Source organism: Melanostigma gelatinosum (assembly GCF_949748355.1).
Source record: "Melanostigma gelatinosum genome assembly, chromosome: 3".
Lineage (NCBI taxonomy): Eukaryota > Metazoa > Chordata > Actinopteri > Perciformes > Zoarcidae > Melanostigma > Melanostigma gelatinosum.
Window position 1 is genome coordinate 22,630,617 of NC_136636.1, and position 18,780 is coordinate 22,649,396.

An 18,780-nucleotide genomic window follows, 5' to 3' on the forward strand; every position below is an offset into this window, starting at 1 on the left:
TAAAAAGTTAGATGAATACAATTTTAGAGAAGATGAATTATCTCTTTTTCCACAAGCTTCAGCTTTAAAGTTTTGCTTACAATAAACACATCAGCAATATAAAAATAAGATAATAATACAAAACTATAATAAACTATAATAATAAAAACAAAAACAGAATAAACTTTATTGGCCAAGTATGTGTACACATACAATTAATATGACTGTATTTTTCATTGCTCTCAGTGTACTTACAATAAATACAAAAAAATAAGTGTTTCTGTAAGTTGTGATATGATGATATGATGTATATGAACTATACAACTAGCAGGCGCTGTTCTGCTGCTTCAGTACTTGTTGCTTTTGATACAAGTATATTTAGCTGATACTACTTTAATAATACTAAGGTTAGGGCTTGAATGTAGGACTTTTACTTCAAAGGGGTGTTTTTACATTGATGCTCTTATTTAAGTAAAGGATCTGAATACTTCCACCACAGCTAGCAGGCGTGATAACCCTCCCCCTCCTCCCCCATCCCTCTCTGTGCGTGCGTGTTCTGAATTAAAACCCTTTGTGCTCCTCCATTGGTTGTGTTGGAGGATGGGCTTCGAGTACGGACACACCCCGTTAAGAATTGCGTCAGCTATATATTGTATGGACCACGGCCGCCTGGCCCCGGTAACTTCTTGGAAGAGACTTTACACATCCCTGAAGCTGTGAGCTGAAGCTGTGAGCTAAAACGACGCGCGAGAGAGAAACAAACACACACAACTCAAGCTGCCGGGCTTTTATCGACAAAAGACTCGAACCATTTCTCTCTCTTAAAATAAAGAACACTCGACTGAAGTTTAAAGTCATTTCAACGGAGCAAAATTCCTCTAAGATGACCGACTTCTGAGCAACACTCACCGGGAGACCGCCGAGGAAGTTCTACCATCACCCTAAGCGATCACAAAATAATAATAATAAGAAGAAGAGTGTGTCGCTCACAACGCAGCCATGGACTCCGGCAAGGTAGTTATTCACTGTGTGGCTCTTTTTGTTCCTCCCTTCTTTTCACAACAAGAGGTGTTTAAATCCTGTCGAGCCTGTTGGTTTGCATGTGTTTATTGTTTCAGCCCCACGCTGTCACTGAGGACCGGTTAAGTCAGTTCACCGTATTTGTTTTTCTTACCCATGATACACTTCCACATGTGCCATGATGGAGAGCCATGATGCCGCGAGTGCCCACGTTGTCTATTGCGGAGTTATTACCCTTCCGTACGCGTCAGCAGTAGTTAAAAGTACTCTTTTGTCATCACTTCTATATCACTTAAGATACACTTTAATAGTCCAGTACGTGTCTGCACGTAACCTTAGTAACCTTAAGTCGCTCCATTATTTATTATTTTCCTGTATTAGCGAACGTTATATGTCTGAAAATCAACAGTTTTGCCGCTCAATAGGAGCTTTCTTACTAACTATTTCCTCTGCGTCATGGTGAGTGGGGGGTATATAGTGCTTTGTCATGTCTCGAGCCCCGTGTGTGGTGCTGCGCGTGTGTGTGTGTATCAGCATGATGTCACTGCAGACTGTATTCAATGCGTTTCTGTTCCTGTTTTAAAGCTACTACTGAAGCTATTTATACACAAGTCTTTTATAAGAGCCGTATACAACAGTGTTTGTTTCAGACCAAGAGGAAGAAGTACAAGTAGCAGTACTCCATTATAAAGTACAGAAGTATTCGCGAAATCCACTTAAAGTACTCTTTATGCAGCAGGATAGTCTCTGTTGCAGGGCTCCTAATTATTTAAGATGGAATCCTCTAATGTTTGGCATTTCTGCTTTGCTTTTATCTTTCATAATATCTTTCATGCTTGTCGTTTCAGCTCTAATATGCTATTGTTGTTGTAGGTGTTGGAGGTAATTTTAATTACCCGATATTCTGTTGGCAGATGAATCAGTAGCAATGCATCGTATTTTATACACTTATATTTTTATGTAAAATCTTGATCTTCAAAGCAACTGTAGTTGTCAGGAAGAAGGACAATGTAGTGTTATAGTTAGAAGTAAAGTAGCTGCAAATGGAAATACTCAATGTGCAAGTGCTGCTAAATTCTACTGGATTAAAATCACTTGCTAACAACCAAGACAAATAAGTTGCTTCAATAATTGTTCTGTTTTGGAAATAGTTTTCTGTCTCTAATCAATTGATTATTTGGATCCCCTGCTTTTGGTTTGGGACAGTGGAAAGCATCCTCTTAGCCTCTGAGAACTTGTGATGGACGACTTTTCATTGCATCTAATCCATTTGCCTCTCGATGCTGATCGAGTGAAGAGTGTGCCGGAGCATTTGTAATGTTTCTCCAGTAATCTGATCCAAACAACCTCTTTCAAACCTCATCCCAGTTACAGCTTTAAAGAAAGTAAACAGGACTTATCTGGTGCATTATGCAACACGCTGCATAATGAAGCACGTACGCCACCGACTTCCCCCTCCTGTTAATTAAACCCAGTGGAGCAGCACCAGGCAGCCCGGTGCGACACGGAGGTCAGAGAATGTTTCCTTAGCCATCACCACTAGACTGTGCTCTCTGGGGGAGGGGGGTCGTCAGCTGGACGCGGGTTTGTTGTGGACGTGATGGGAACAGTTCTCCGTGTTCCCAGTTTCCACTGTGACACCGACACAGCAGATTTCCAGAGGGAGTGCGACTCGACAGAGGGAAGTGCTCCGCCTATTGCTGGGGTGTTAAAGTCCCTTCCCTTCCCAGGCTGTTGGCTTCACTCCCTCCTTTGTGTTGCTTTGCCTCCAGCAGTGTTGAGCCGTAGTTAAACAGAAGTTAAGCGCGGGGTTATTGAACAACTTGTGGTCAGGATTTTCATACCTGGCTTGTGCTTAGTGTTGGGCCTATTTATGTGCAGGCGGAGTCCAGTTGGTGTAAACTTCACAAAGTGACACACAGAAGTGGTAGAACTACAGTTTCACTGACCCAGAGTGTAAAACCTGCCCAGGCAACCATTGATTCAGTCAGGTGTCTCACGCATTACGCTCAGTCCACGTTTACTGTGCGTTTGATTCAGGGAGGTGCAAATTCGGGCAATCTAATATCACCCATCTGTAACTTAATTCCATGGTTCCTCTTCATTTCTTTCAGTGCAGCTGTAATTATCTTACAATGCGGTTATTTCCATCACAAACACGGCGTGTTAATGATTTCACATTGTTGGCCCGACGAGAGCTTCACTCTCATCAACAGGAAGCTTTGTTTGGCTCTGAGAAGCTCACCTCAGTGCTGTTGTTGTCCCCCAACAAAGAATGAAAACTAGTAATTGGGGTCCAGCAGACCGTTGACCTGCTCTGTTTTGGATAGAAACGGCCACTCAGCATTTTATTACTGGCAGACTTGACAGCACAGGTATTTTGATTGGGAGTCCGGAGCCAACAAGCAGCCTCCATTGTCCAGACGTAATTGCACGGGCTTAACTCCTCTCCATCCGCTGCCTCGCAGCCATCTGCCAACTCCTGCCTCCCTTCAGACAGTCCAGTAGGTTTACTTTCATCTGCATGACCGGCCCCTTCAGCGTGTAACGGTCAGCCATGTTCTAATGGGGCTTAATGAGGCTTCGCTGCAAAAGTTGGGATCAAGAGATCTGGGAGGGTTTTAATTGAGACGAACAAGCAAGCGAGAGTGCTCGTTTAATTCGCTGTTCTGAGAAGCTGGAGGAGGACTGTGCACACGGCACTGATCCCTCTGTTCACAGGGACGAGATGGTCGGATGAAGTGGTTCATGCGGGGCCACGCTGCGTCCCCTCTGGACCCCTTTTTGACTTTCTCACGATTCAGTTGAAATTAGCTCGACGTCATCAATCACAACCCCTTTGAACCACGGGGCTTTAACTGATGTGTTTGACCTCTGAACTCTTGCGCTGCAGAGTCAGTTTGAACGGTCTGACTTTTTTTAATCTGACCTGAGCGGAATAGTTACAGTATCTGAAAATAGTGTGACGGTTTGTAGGATTTACTACGTGGGAAATGTACTTTGTTGACCTGTAAAACTACCGTTTCAGCAGTTTTACTCCTTGATCTAATACTTATGAAAAGATTACACACCTCAAATTAGTATTATTGTATTTACCTGTAATGCTAATGTATATATTGTCCCCTCCCTTACATTTAAATGTAATCTCGTCTTCTCAGGCTTCGTTAAAACTGCGCGCCGTGGGGGATTTAAACGCGGGTTATTTGTCTGAAGCTGTTAGCCTCACAAACGGGGCGACCGTGGCTCACTGGGTTAAGAGGGTCGTCTGGGAACCGGAAGATCAACGGTTCGATCCCCGACTGGGACGTGTCACGTGTCGAAGTGTACCTGAGCAATACACTGAACCCCCGGCTCCCCGGGCGCCGATCAATGGCAGCCCACTGCTCCCTATATACAGGGATGGGTCAAAATGCAGTAGTCAAATTTCAAAACAAAATGATGATCTATCTTAGGCTATTTGTCGCATGCAGAAGATACGTTTGTCTTCTGCAGTGCTTGAGTAACGGACAATAAAGTACCAGGAAACTCGGACAATTACATGGTACACATTCAACTGTGTGTCGTTTTGCATATATTTGTCTATGGAAGTTTTCAAAGGCAAATATGCCGATCCCTCCTACATTATTACATTATTCATCAGGTTATTCTGCCCATGGTTACTGTAGAGATCAGCCTGCTTCCCCTTCAGAGAAAGCTTCAGCTGCACATGAATGAATCTGACCAAGTGTGAACCTGAGCTCGGTATTAAAACACAGACGCACAGTGCCGTCATTCTACTTATTTTGTTTTGTACACATGAAACAAATACACAATGAAATGAACAGAGTTGAGGCAACTAATTATGAAAGTGGAGACAATTTTAATAATGACTTAGGGACCAGAGGAACAAAACTAACAGGTAAAATATGAAGATTATTAATTATGTGTTTAGCACTAAATAAAGCATGCATTAGGCCGAGACATAATTTGGCTTCAATCAGTCCTAGTATGTGGTCTTTAACTTTAGTGACAGCAGTGTCTTAACAGTCTAATGTAAGAACAATACGTCGCTCTACATTAAAACAAACACTGAGATATTTGGGAGCTGTCCCCAGCATGCGGAGGCTTTAAGCTTTAAAGCTGAACCGATCTGAGAGGAGGTGAGCACGTATTGGATTCCCCACAGCTGTAAGCTGAGACCTAGAGGTGACGTTTAGAGGGCCGTGGCGGCAGCAACGCAGGCCGTCCCCAACAACCAGGTGCACTCTGGAAACCAGGAAGTGGTCTGAGTCGAATTACATGCTTCTCTTCTCTTCTCTTTTTTTTTACAATTGAACAATGACCCGATTCAGAGGAAGCCGGATACGATGAGTCACAAACTAAGTAGTATTACAGTAAAAACGAAACAATGACGTAAAGTCAAGCAGACTTTGTTTCCAGTCTTCTGCTGACTTTGTTTAGTGTTGGCGTTAGGAGTTGCCTTCAGAGTGTTCACCTAAATATTTCATATTTTCCCTTTGTTGGCTGTCACATTGACTTTACTACCTGGACAACATGTCTGAGAATGAAGAGGCACAACCGGAATGTTTTGCATACTGGAAGTGAAATGTAGCAATGCAGACACTTTCTGTAGCAAACCTGAGGCAGTGTCCAATGTCAGGGGTCAAGTACTGTACTGAAGTACAGCTTTGAAGTACTTGTACATCACAAAGTTTTTCTATTTAATGTGACTTTATACTTCTACTCTTTTACATTTAATTTATCTGTCAGCGATATTTGCTAGTAACTTTTCCGATTCAGCTTTTACATTATTGAAAAAAAAACACCTTTTGAGTTAAGTATTTATACTTAGAACTTAACTTTATTAAGTAATATTTTAAAGTATTTTATCAGTATTGTTGTATATTACTTAAGAGGGCTCTCAATAATTCTTCCAGCACCACCCACATTTGAGAGAACTACTAATGCTGTAACCTCTGTGATAGTAGCTGTTCATACCGAGTGATTATCAGGTCGTGGACATTCCTATGTAGGTTAATGAATGAATGAATGAATGAATGAATGAATGAATTTTATTTATATAGCGCTTTTCACAGACAGTGCTATCACAAAGTGCTTAACAGAGCAGACATTTAAAAGCATAAAAAACACAATGTGACCCTAGGGTAAATAAATGATCTACACAGAGTGAATAAACTGTGGTGAGAAATGAACCATCAACAGCCTTTTGACAGTTCATGTTGTCGTTTTTACATCTTCAATTTGAAGGTTAAAAACTGAAAAAGTGAACAAAAGTCGCTGAGACCTGTGCAGGCTAATTCCACAAGCGATTATTCACTTTCACTCCTTACTGACATTTTTATGAACCCAAATCCTTGTGAGTCATGACTGAAAATATCCGTAAATCTTTGTTAACTACAAGGCATTAAGTACTCCTTCCAATCTAGCTTTCACCGATAAGTAGTTATGTTGTTTAAACAATGAACATGCTTAATAGATATTTAGATGTTGTTTATACTGATCCCTCATGTTGAGAAATGTTTGGTTAGTAATAGTTATTTATCCTTTTTTGCATCATAATACGATCCTTCTAAGTGAATTCCTGCTCCTGTAATCAGCTTTAGGTTTGTTGCAAATTAGCGTGCTGTGCAGTTTAATACCCTTATGGTTAGCTTAGCCGTCATGTGCGAGTAAACAAAGACAAAAACTCTATTTAGAAAATGTCAACAAAACAAAAAGCTAGTTATGATCATGAGATATTTGTTTTGAGTGTGACTTCATTGTTTCTCCGGTGAGGAAGTCCTGTATAACGCTGCCGCTTCTGCTTCCTGGAGATGAGGAAGAGTATCAAATTCACCTTCTTTGTTGACAGGTAACAGGGGAGGTTCGGCTGAAGAAAGTCCCAAAACACTGTGATTGGTGGACTTTGTACTCGCACTCATCGGACTCTATGCAGTAATCAGTGTGTTTGGACTGAAGTCAGGCTCAGGGAGGTCTGCTAGTATCTAGGTTAAAGGTAAAGATGTCAAAGAGGATTTCACTGGAACACACCCCCACTTTTGACATCAATGTAGTTTTTGAAAATATTTGCAGCTATTCTCTTTTCTTTTACCAGTTGGGGAAAGAAAGGATTACTCTGTTTCTAGTTAAAAGCAGCTGGTAGTTGTTTACTGAAACTGTGTGCTGTTTCTTGCTCGCTTCAAACCAGCAGTGGCTTTGCAGAACAACATGAGACGCTCCTTTAAGAGACCAGCCCTCAGGGCCGAGGAGGGTGTGTGGGTTTGTGTTTACATACTATGCGGTCCTGTCGTGGACTTGATGACCTCATAACAAGAGTCCCTATTGGTGCAGAAATGTAGGCGGGTCTTTAAGTGTCTTCAGCCAGCACCACTGAACGGCCCGAGGAGTGACGGCCTCCAAACACACACAGAAGTTTGTCCTTCCTCTTTATTATGCAGGGGAGGAATTCTGGTTCCCACAAAACTAAGTGTCTGGATCGTGCACTTTGGTGGTATTGCAGAGGAGCATGCACAATCACTTCTAAGGATTATTCTTTTTTATTAAACATGCCGGGGGTCTGGCTGCTCCAGAACCCCAGAAATATAGCTCCTCCCCCCCCCCCCCCCCCTGGAGGCTTATCCGCCAATAGCCGATGGGTCCCGAGATTGGCTTAAAGTTAAACTCGCCAAATCTAGGGACGCACCAATACCACCTTCTTTCAGACCAAGTACAAGTACTTACATTTGGGTACTTGCCGATACTGAGTACCAATAACAGAACATAATACTAACTGTGACTTTGAAAACATCTATTTTCATCAGATGTTCCTCACTTACTGACTGTAATGAATAAAATATACACAATGATGTTTTCCTGATACAAACAGAGCATAGATGGCAGGTGTTGATTATTACCCGTTTAACCATGATATCAGCAACATTAAGAAATACTACGAATGAAAACATTAGCTAGTCCACCTTATAGGACAGTCCACCTTAAGTGCACCTGAGCTGTTGCTAACCTCCACTTCATCACCAGCTGGCGGCCATGCTTGTTTCTGCTGCCCCCAGTGGCCAAACAACAGTAGTATTTACAAAAACAGGAACATTTAAGGTTTGTGCACCTACAACACGCAGAGATAGATTGATAAGTGCCTTGCTCAAAGACACGTCAACACTGGCTGTTGCAGGTCTTTTGTTTAACGTCTCGGCGGGTCAGAGGACAGGGGTCCTTGGCTTGGGTCCGTTCTCGCTCTGGTAACGTGTGCAGGTTTGATTTGTGTCCCGACAGTGTTTCAGAGGAAGACGTTTCATTTTGCTCGTATTGTCTGCATGTGATAAAGGAACTGAAAGGCAGGTATTCTGTTGCCATTACATAAGGACCCTATCTGGTGTGAATCTCTGTGGAAAGAGGCGTAGTGTGAATCACAAGTCCAAACGTTAATCACCCACACATGGTGACTGATGGTGAGGTATGAAAGATGGAAACAGTGAAATGCTGTTCATGCCGCTCTCAATTTGATCTGAAGTTTGTGCACTTTTGCACAAACTGTGTGGTCCACACAGTGGTCCAATGCGAAAACATGTGTGTGTGCGCAATCCTTGCTGGTGTTTTCAGGTTGTTTTCCAACACTGAGACGCTCGGACGTAAAGTTAGTCGATGTAGACGTGGTCTGTCTGAGAGAAGCAAATAGACAGCGACATACTCCTCTCTGGTTTATTAACTTTTTGGTATGAGGAAAATCTCTACTAATCCGCTGGGCTCGACCGAGATCAAGCAGCAAGTGAACTCTGTAATCACAGGAACACTGACGATAACATGCAGACCTGGGTTGAACCTGGACACGTTCCAAGAAGCAGCTTCCTTCAGTCAAACCTGGAAAAACACGGATCCTCACCACAGGTCTTTCTTCTTTTTTTTTTAGAAAAATAAGCAGACAACTCTGTAAACAGGGAACAGATGTTGGATGTCAACATAGATTTCTCCATCTGTTTGTCAGATCGCTGTAGGTGTCATAAAGCGTCTTTTATGGCCAGTCCAGCTCCGCCATGGTGCTTAAAGGGGCCTGGTACCAAACATCTTCAAGATATTTCAGGATATGTCGATGTGTGCGTTCATTGTGCTTGTTATGAATACGCGGTGAGGATAAAGTTAGCGGCTGACCGACCTGAACGTTATATTCAGTCGATTCCAGGGCGGCCGAAGCACAACCGCAAGTAAAAACACCTTGTCCCAGAAAAACTGGCATCAACGTATGTAAGTGAGAGTTTCTAGATAAAACATGTCATCCGGAAAGATGATATAACTGTTCATCATACTATTTGCACTGAAGCTCCTTTTTGCATTGGGTAAACTGGTCGAACTGGTCTCTTCGCTGACAATACTTCCTCTTCTCTCCGTTGTCTTGCAGCAAGTAACGTTCACGTTGATGCTGAGTGTCGGATCAGCTGTTATCGGCTCCCTGCAGTTCGGCTACAACACCGGAGTCATCAATGCCCCTCAAAAGGTGAGTTAAACGTCTGAATGTTTAGTTTAGTTTATCTCCAAAAAGATTTTTTACGGTGTGTTTCAGCTCGCCAATATTTCTGGGTTTGCACTATATGTATACTATATCATTCATACTGATTCATTTCCCCTTCCAAACCAGCCCCAGTGCTGGATGTTTTTTGAGTTTTGGGTTAAGGGGTGAGATAATAATAGCCACATTGGGGCCGATGTGGCCCAATGACATCTTTCTTAAACAGACTCTGATTCCTGTGTAAAAGAGTGTGTCCATGCCCAAAAATGGACCTCTGCTGACCAGCAACAGGCTGGGAAAAGCTACACAAGGAAACTCAGAGGAGATCAAGTGAAAGATTGTAGACGGTCGGTGAATCACTAAGTCGACAGGAGGTTTTATTAGCAGACAGGTGTACCGTAGAAACTCATTTCCTGGGGAATGTCGGTATCGCGCGCAAACAACCTCTGCCTGGTTAGTTTGCGTTGGTCCGAACACACCCTGTGGTGACGCAGCTGTCTGTCCACGGGTCACAGGTCGGACCTCAGCTCGCCCTTTTTGTTTTGTTTTTTGTTTACCCTTCACATGTGCAGAGTCCTCTGTGTGCCGGAGACGGACCGTCACAGCTGCTTGTGGCTGCTCTCACTGTGAGGACAGCCTGGTTTTCCAACTGCTCGTCCTCTGTCACCACACCGTCAAAGGCTTTGACGCGAAGGACGCTTTGTAAATCACAGAAGCTTTCGTCAGTCGTCTGTGAAAAGAGAGACACGTTCACTTATTGACACATTATAGACGGAAAGGAGTCTCGGTTAAAGATCAGATCTCTTATTCAATTCTTCTTGAGTCATAAAGAGCAGAAGAAGTGGGCAGCACATACGATTTTAGGTCTTGAGACATTTGTGCAATGAAATTGTGCAATAGTCATGGATTGTGCAAACACAGATGTAATGCAACTTAATACTAGAAAACCTTTGTGTTCTTTTTCAAATCTGGTTGAGGATGTAAAAAAAGGTTCAGTCTGCTAAGTATGCCACTAAAAATCATTTCAATAATGTTCTAGACCAGTTAAATATACTGCAAAGCAGCAAATCCTCACATTTGAGAAGCTCTTTGTTTCTCTTGACCTCAATAATCAGAATAGTTGACTAATCGTTGCGGCTCCTGACCTCACCAGCTGTTAAGTAATCGAGATGTACTGATATTTCATAATATCTAATCCGGTATTTTGCAGCTTCCTGGTGTCGCACAGATTTACTCCACCATGAAAACAGCTTGTGTTCGGCTTCATGCAGCTCAGCTCAGGAGGGGCTGCAGACTGAGGGGGGGGGGGATATGTGGTCTGTTACACACTGAGCTAGTGTAAAGCTGCCCTCTTGGCTCTTTATCCCCTTTTCCCAAGCCTCCGTCTCACTCTCTCTCACACACACACACACACACACACACACACACACACACTGAGAGGTCTGAGCAACTTCACCCGCTGAAAAACTGTTGCTCAACACATGTTCTGAATCCACCATTTGTTAATGACCACTTAAGAGGCTATAATATCACAAATGCAACTTTTCAATAGCAACAGCACTGGAGATTACCGCTCTGGGCTCCGGTGTGCGATAAATGCTGCCGTGATGTTGCCTGTGACGCAGGTCGAGCTCCGTGTCCGAGCCCCCCTGATTAGATATACGCTCTTTCAAGGGCCGAGCTGCAAATCCTCCTCCTCCTCCTCCTCCTCCTCCTCCTCCTCTTGCTGCTGCTCCTCCTCCTCCTCCTCCTCCTCCTCCTCCTGCTGCTCCTCCTCCTCCTCCTCCTCCTCCTCCTCCTCCTGCTCCTCCTCCTCCTGCTGCTGCTCCTCCTGCTGCTGCCTGCCTGCCTGTGCCACAAAGCAAACAATATCCTTGCTTGGAACTTTTATCGAAAGGGTCATCTGTGTTGTGTGTGTATTGGTTTAATTTAAACATCTTTACGGTTAGAGCTTCTACACCTTTCTTTCCCTGAAAGAAGTTTATTTCTGTGTGTTTATCGCTGTTCATGCCAACTGTGAGGTTGCTCCCCCCGAAGCAGGACATATCTAAAGTACTGCTACTAGAATATGGCTTCCTGTGGGATAGACAATTTTTAGGACCTACTACAAATTCAAGGACGTTTAAAAAAAAAGAAAAAAAAGGAAAAACTCTTTCTTGTTCAAAGACAGACAATTTCAGTTGTATGCGTCTGTTTATTTTCAGCTTGTGCGTGCTGAATACAGAGCTCACCTTGAGCTCAACATGATGCTGACAGCCTGCTTCATTGTGGGGTTAGAGCTGCTGATCTGAGCTGCACCGTCTATTCAGAGAAACACGCGGAAAGAGAACAAAATAATAACTCTTCAAAATCAGCCACTCAAGTCAGTGAAAGTACCACTCATGAAAAATATGTCCTATGATTATTACCAATTAACATATCCTGTAGCGCAGCCAGACCTGTCTGTATCGTTAAGTCCCACACACACACACACACACACCCTTATGTCATTTTCTTTTAATACCGTAGATAAGCAAATGCACACTGATGATAACAGTCAATGTTTCCGCGGCACACAGTTACGCCCATATTTGTAAAGGTCTTTTTCACTTGATATATTTAAGGATGATTTTCTGTTGATCAGTGTTGAAAAGCCTCAAATCTACTTTGATTCAACAATAAAACATGCCTCTTCTGGCTTTATATGTTCATGGATTCTGGTCGAGTTGTACAAGTACCTTTTAAAACTGTACTTCAAGTACACATCTAGAGTAAATGCAGGTTTAAAACTCAGCGATTAGCATGAGCTCCTCTAAATAGTTGGTCAAACTGGTTGGTTTTAAAGGGTGGATGTTATGGGTACGGTACGGTGCTCCATGACGTACTTGTGATATCACTGAGCAAGGTCTTGTGAGTGAAAGTTGATAGTGTACATGACCCAATCCTTGTGTCAAGAGCATCCGAGTGGCCTCCTATATATATCCCTCCACCGTAGGAAAGCTCTTAAGAAACGATAGCGCTGCTATCTTCAAATGGTTGGTGGGGACACTGCTGAGCTTTTATTACCCTTTTCACAGAGGCACATGACAGGGCGAGAGGTTACAAGAGAGGGAGTGGGGGGGGGGGGGGGGTGATGACAGGGTGCAGACAGGGTGCTGACCTTTCTGGATCATATGAGAAGTGTCCCACACATAAGGAGACACGGGCTCCGCTGGCTCGCCCGGCCGTGTTTGTCAACATAGTCACGGGTGATGATGAGGATGGAAAAGGGAGAGGGGGGGGAACTTGACACTCAACCACGGCTGTTGAGATGGTAATACAGTGCTGCCATCAGCTGGTCACACAGCAGCAGCTCACCATCACTTTGTAATAATGTAACAGAATAAAACATGATCCCATTTAGTCCACTCCAAGAGAACGCCAGAACACATTCAAACGTTTCTTTTATTTATTTTCTTAACATTGGTCCTTGTGATATTTGTTCTCGTGGCAGGTTATTGAGAAGTACATCAATGAGACGTGGTATGAGCGATACCAGGAGCCCATCTCCAAAGGCACCCTCACGGCCATCTGGTCCGTCGCCGTCGCCATCTTCTCTGTCGGCGGCATCTTTGGCTCCTTCTCCGTCGGGCTCTTTGTCAACCGCTTTGGAAGGTGAGGTGAAAACAAAAGCCCCCGCTGCTGCTGTGACAGCGTGACATCCTCGGGCTTTTCTACAAGAAGTCGACTTTGCTGGATACAAATGCAGTAAATATGATGAATAACAATAAAGCTGCGATTGTTAGACTGAAACTTTTTAGGTCAATGTTTTCTGAGGCCTTTGGGCACTTCACGAACTGATCTCGTCATGAAATATTTATTGATGTTTTTAAACCCACACACTCTTGTGTGGCATAGCTTTTTCTCAGCTTTTATGGTCTTAAAGACATAATTACTTCATTTTATGTGGAAGAAATGCTGAAGGTATAGAAGCACATGAACCGAATGTAATTTGTCTGACTTTAATGCATTGAATGTGTCTTGTTCTGTGTTGCCTTCAGGAGGAACTCTATGCTCATGGCCAACGTCCTGGCCTTCATCGCAGCCATTCTGATGGGCTTTTCGAAGATGGCGAGCTCCTGGGAAATGCTGATCGCTGGTCGCTTTGTGGTGGGCCTCTACTCCGGCCTCTCCACAGGCTTCGTGCCCATGTATGTGGGCGAGGTCTCCCCAACAGCCCTACGTGGAGCCCTGGGCACCTTCCACCAGCTGGGCATCGTCGTCGGCATCCTCATTGCACAGGTCGGTCAACGTCACAACGTTTCAAAACAGCCTTCGAGCATCCTACTGCGCATTGCTAGCAGCCTGTGCGTGTGGTTCATGTGCGTTACTGGTGTCTCTGTTGATGGCAGGTGTTTGGAATGGAGGCACTCATGGGCAACGACAACTTGTGGCCGCTCCTCTTGGGCTTCACCTTCATCCCCGCTGTGATTCAGTGCATCCTGCTGCCTCTCTGCCCCAAGAGCCCCCGATTCCTGCTCATCAACAGGAACGAAGAGAACAAGGCCAAGTCTGGTGAGTTCACATACACCCACATAACTGCTGTATCCTACTATTTTTATCGTCTAATAGTGCTGTGTTTTTACACCGAGGTTTCTCTCAAATTTGAAGCATCGCCCCAGATTCCAATGGGCTTCTAAAATGTGCAAAGATGTAATCAAAAGGAAACAAAACAACGAACAAAAAAAAGGAAACCGTCACTGAACTGGGGGTAGAGTTAACGACCTGCTTTCCCTCTTTCACGTTTTCAGTGTTGAAGAAGCTCAGAGGCACCACAGACGTGAGCTCCGACATGCAGGAGATGAAGGAGGAGAGCCGGCAGATGATGAGGGAGAAGACCGTGACCATCCTGGAGCTTTTCCGCTCGCCGCTCTACCGCCAGCCCCTCCTGATTGCCGTCGTCCTGCAACTCTCCCAGCAGCTGTCTGGCATCAACGCTGTGAGTGTCCGTCCACCAGACACCGTCCCGCTGTCCACTCTGAGGACTGTCAGTGGGAAACACCACTTTCCCCCGACGTGCTCGGCACACATTCACACCCAAAGATATCCAGAACATGTCAGCTGCTGTAAATAAAAGGAGACTCTCTCATGTTTCATTTCTTTGTGTTTGTCTTACTTGCTAGGTATTCTACTACTCCACTCGTATCTTTGAGAAAGCCGGAGTCGAGCAGCCCGTCTATGCCACCATTGGAGCCGGTGTAGTTAACACAGCTTTCACTGTGGTGTCGGTGAGTACGGTTCAACTTCTCCGATTTCAAAGGGAAATCCTCGTTACAGCACAGATGCATAAAGGTGTTAAAAGCGTTAAAGAGACGGTGTGGAGGATGTCCTCTAGTGGTGAGGTTGTAGATTGCAACCAGCTGAAATACGGTTCATCACATTGTCGTACTGCACTGACCTTGCTCTGACTCTTCTGGTTTCTTTCTCCGTGTAGCTGTTTATTGTGGAGCGTGCAGGACGCAGGTCACTGCACCTGGTGGGGCTGATGGGAATGGCCGGCTCTGCCGTCTTGATGACCATTGCCTTGGCTCTGTTGGTAGGTTTCCCTTAAGACAATGTGGCGGGCAAGATTCCCACCCACAAAAATGCCAGCATCTGACCTCCCTCTCGTCCTCTTGTAGGATCAGTTGAAATGGATGTCCTATGTGAGCATCGTGGCCATCTTCTCCTTCGTCGCGTTCTTTGAGATCGGCCCGGGCCCCATCCCCTGGTTCATCGTGGCAGAGCTGTTCTCGCAGGGACCCCGGCCCTCAGCCTTTGCCGTGGCTGGTTTCTCCAACTGGACCGCGAACTTCATAGTAGGAATGACCTTCCAGTATGTGGAGGTGAGGAGACAAAGAAAACATTTGGGGATGGTTTGGGGGTGTTTTGGGGATGTTTGTGTTTGTGAGCTGACTATTTAATTCAGTGTACAGAAATGAGACAAAATTCCCACGTTTAGGTGAATTTATAAATCGATTTTCAGAGGAATGGCCTTGAAAGAATCAATTTAAACAATTAATAATCATTCGTCACTCATTTAAATGAAAGAAATATATATATATATATATATTTGCTCCTTCCTCATATTTTGCTACAAACTTCCCAGTTTATTGAGGACTGAACCTTGTTTGGACTCCGCTCCTCTCCCCCTTATCTCTCTTCACAGGAGATTTGCGGCCCCTACGTGTTCATCATCTTCACCGTGCTGCTGCTCGGCTTCTTCGTCTTCACCTTCTTCAAAGTGCCGGAGACCAAGGGCCGGACGTTCGACGAGATCTCGGCCGGCTTCCGCCAGTCGGCTGGCGGCGGAGCCGAAAAGCACTCGCCGGAGGAGCTGAACAGCCTGGGAGCCGATTCTCAGCTCTGAGTGGACTTTGACTTCCGACGGACTCTTCCTCGGGCCTAGGAGGTTTACGAGAAGGGTCTACGAACTAGAAGTAGACGCATCCACTGGTAGAATCATTTTCACACTATCGCCACATTTCAGGCATTTTTACCAAAACGAACAGCCCCGTGTGATTCTCCTACATGACGTCCTCCGCTGTCCCTCTCGTGTCGCACGAAGAAACAAACTAAATGGGCACTATGTCGCCTGGTGTGGAGCGGGGAGCGGAGGATAGATAGGGAAGGTTTTTTTAATATTTTAAAGATATTTTAAAGAAGGAAAAGAAGTGTCATCAATCAAACTACCTTTTTTAATCTTTTTGTTTTCACTTTATACATATATAACTGATATGGGCTCATGCTCTGTTCTTTGTAGCCTGTTACCATGAAGTCTGTTTGTTACCATCTGGTTGAAGAGCCCCGCTGCTGTAGAGATCCGCTCACTGTTTTGATCATAAATACTGTAATGCCGTATCACTGTAGAGTCTACAGTGTAGACTAGATGCTGCACAGCTCCGCGATGTCGCTCCCCACCAGGTGGGGCACTGCCCTGAAAGAAAGGTCCCGATGCGCCACTGATGTGGAATAACTTATTTGTACCTTTTTTAAGGGACTGCGATATATCAGTGCACTGCTGTGAGGATTTTAATCTCCTTTATGAAATTAGCGCGCCACACATTCTACAATGTTTTTACTTATTTACTCTTGCTGGACAATATTTTACTCTTTTTTTTTTTATTGTTTGACAAAAGACTTTTCTTAGATTTATGTCCACGGAGACAGTAATATATGAAATGTATCCACCGTTCGTGTGTTTTTACTCCCTCTTTATTGGATTTGCACGGATCGGTGCACGAGGAACAGAATCTGCACAGATCCGCACCACAGCGCTAAACTTGGCAGAAGAAATAAATCATCCATCCATTTTACCATCACAACAGATAAGTACGCGTTCACAATCAGCAGCCACAAAACCAAAAATACATCCGCCTTACAGAACCGTAACGTTTGAGGGATTAAGTTCCCTTCTGAAACAATGTAGCATTCTCTGCCTTCAGCCGTGACAGCCTCATCACAGAGGAGCAGTCAGGTCGGCCTGATCCGTCCAGCGGACGATCTTCACTTTAACTATTTGCGAGCCGAGATTAACCTGTAGAGCTTCCGAAGTCTGGTGAATTGGCTCGAGAGCTGGATCTTTCCCCTCAAGCGGGAGCTGCAACTCAGAAGCATCTTCAGAAAATAAATCTTAGAAAGAAAAATTAATAAATAATGGGGACCAAAAGTGAATGTCTGCAGTTTGGAAGGTTTTCCTTATCCTGGAAGTGCTTGTCGCCCCGTGTTGGGTCAAACCCCGTCGTTCCGTTATGTGTCTGAGGAGGTGGACACGTCTCGCTTTGCTGCAAGGCTTGTTTTGTGCCTTGAATTCTGCAGTATTGTCAGCTCTCTCTTCGGGTAGTGCGCTGCCTTGTATTCAGTCGTCAATGACTGCTGCATCACTAGTTGAGCCTTTCTTTTCTTTAAATGCGTTGTTTGAGGAAAGTTCTCTTTTTAGCAGCACTTTATTTTTCACAGTTTCTTGGTCGTTTTCCTTTTCTTTTCTTTTTTACTCGGTGTGGAATCTTGTATGACTGAAGAGAGACTTGACTCCTTGATGTTTATGAAATGGAAATGTGTGAAGTGGTGTCATTTGTTCATATCTATTACAGTCTCAAATTCAGTCTAATGAGGACGTTGCTCCAAATTCAATACACTAGTCCAAAATCCATTTTCATCATTCCATAATTGGTCGTTAATTGTTGTATATAGGCATTTCCATATTTTGTCATCTGCTGGGCCATCTCACCCTCCCTGGAAAGCACTGTAACATCCACTTCCTGTGCCTTTGGGTGGCTTTGTCACATCTTCACCAGCAAAAAATGGTGAAATGGCACCAAATGATGTCCTTCCCAACACAGCAAATATCAAATCTTATCGTTATCTTATCATTTTATGTACATATATTCACAATTCTGCTCGGGCATTTGGTTTTAAATGTAGCCTTTGAAATCTCCTGGTTGGTGATCTCAACATGATGTAAATATGAAACAGACTACAGCCTCACCCTCTCCAAACGTATCACATATTTAACTTTAAGAAGCGTTTGTTGATAGATATGATCACGATAACGAATGATCAGTACTGTAGAGCCGTACATCTCTATGCTTTTAGATTCCACACTTACTATTCCCTTTTGATTTTATACCTGAAGACGTGGCCTAATTATAGCATAAGCATCTTAGTTTAGATTGTGTTCATGAGACTGATTCAGACATCTCTTCATTTTAGTGCACAGAGCATATTCTAATGTTTGTAACAATAAAAGATCTGTGTGTATGCTTTTTGGATATTGGAAATATGAATTGAGATTGATGATGTCCTGAATGGTGACACAGTCTTGTGTAAGTAGTTTCATGCTGAATAAAAGAAATGGTGCATACAGATGTTAAGTGTTTGGGGGTCAATTTGTCGCTTTTGTTGGAATTAACTGCAACGCAATAACTGATTAGTTTGAGCCACTTATTAGCACAATGTAATTCAAAATATTAAAGATGTGGAAATGTTGATTATAGCAGCTTCAACTAAACTGCACGAGATTTTAGATTTGGAAGTTCATCTCACAGTCTTCATTGAGCGAATGGAATTGGCTCAGACTCGATCACTTTTGGTCGAATACTGTGTTAAGTTGTCATCATTACCCTCATTAGCTCACAAGCAAAAGTGAATATTATTTAAATTGCACTCTAAAAGACACAGCTGAACACAAAATACCATAAAACCGTCACAAAAAACGTATCGACCTTGCTAAATAACACACAGGAAGAACATATTGCATACACTGGCTGGCAAAACCCTTTTACCAA

At 43.8% G+C, this 18,780-nt stretch overlaps 1 protein-coding gene across 1 annotated transcript; it reads left to right on the forward strand.

Annotated features, from left to right (window-relative positions):
* Nucleotides 1-682: 682 nt before the first annotated feature.
* slc2a1b (solute carrier family 2 member 1b) lies at nucleotides 683-18,351 on the forward strand. Its single transcript, XM_079265516.1, has 10 exons — nucleotides 683-993; nucleotides 9,389-9,484; nucleotides 12,969-13,129; nucleotides 13,516-13,756; nucleotides 13,867-14,029; nucleotides 14,266-14,453; nucleotides 14,638-14,742; nucleotides 14,949-15,050; nucleotides 15,136-15,339; nucleotides 15,663-18,351. The coding sequence occupies exons 1-10, from the start codon at nucleotides 979-981 to the stop codon at nucleotides 15,861-15,863; spliced, it is 1,476 nt and encodes a 491-aa protein (XP_079121642.1). The 5' UTR covers nucleotides 683-978; the 3' UTR covers nucleotides 15,864-18,351.
* Nucleotides 18,352-18,780: the final 429 nt, after the last annotated feature.

Bases quoted from the DNA above. Each gene is read 5' to 3' on its own strand.
- slc2a1b (XM_079265516.1), top strand. The intron at 14,030-14,265 runs GTGAGTTCACAT...TCACGTTTTCAG, and splicing joins AGAGAACAAGGCCAAGTCTG to TGTTGAAGAAGCTCAGAGGC. The intron at 14,743-14,948 runs GTGAGTACGGTT...TTCTCCGTGTAG, and splicing joins CAGCTTTCACTGTGGTGTCG to CTGTTTATTGTGGAGCGTGC.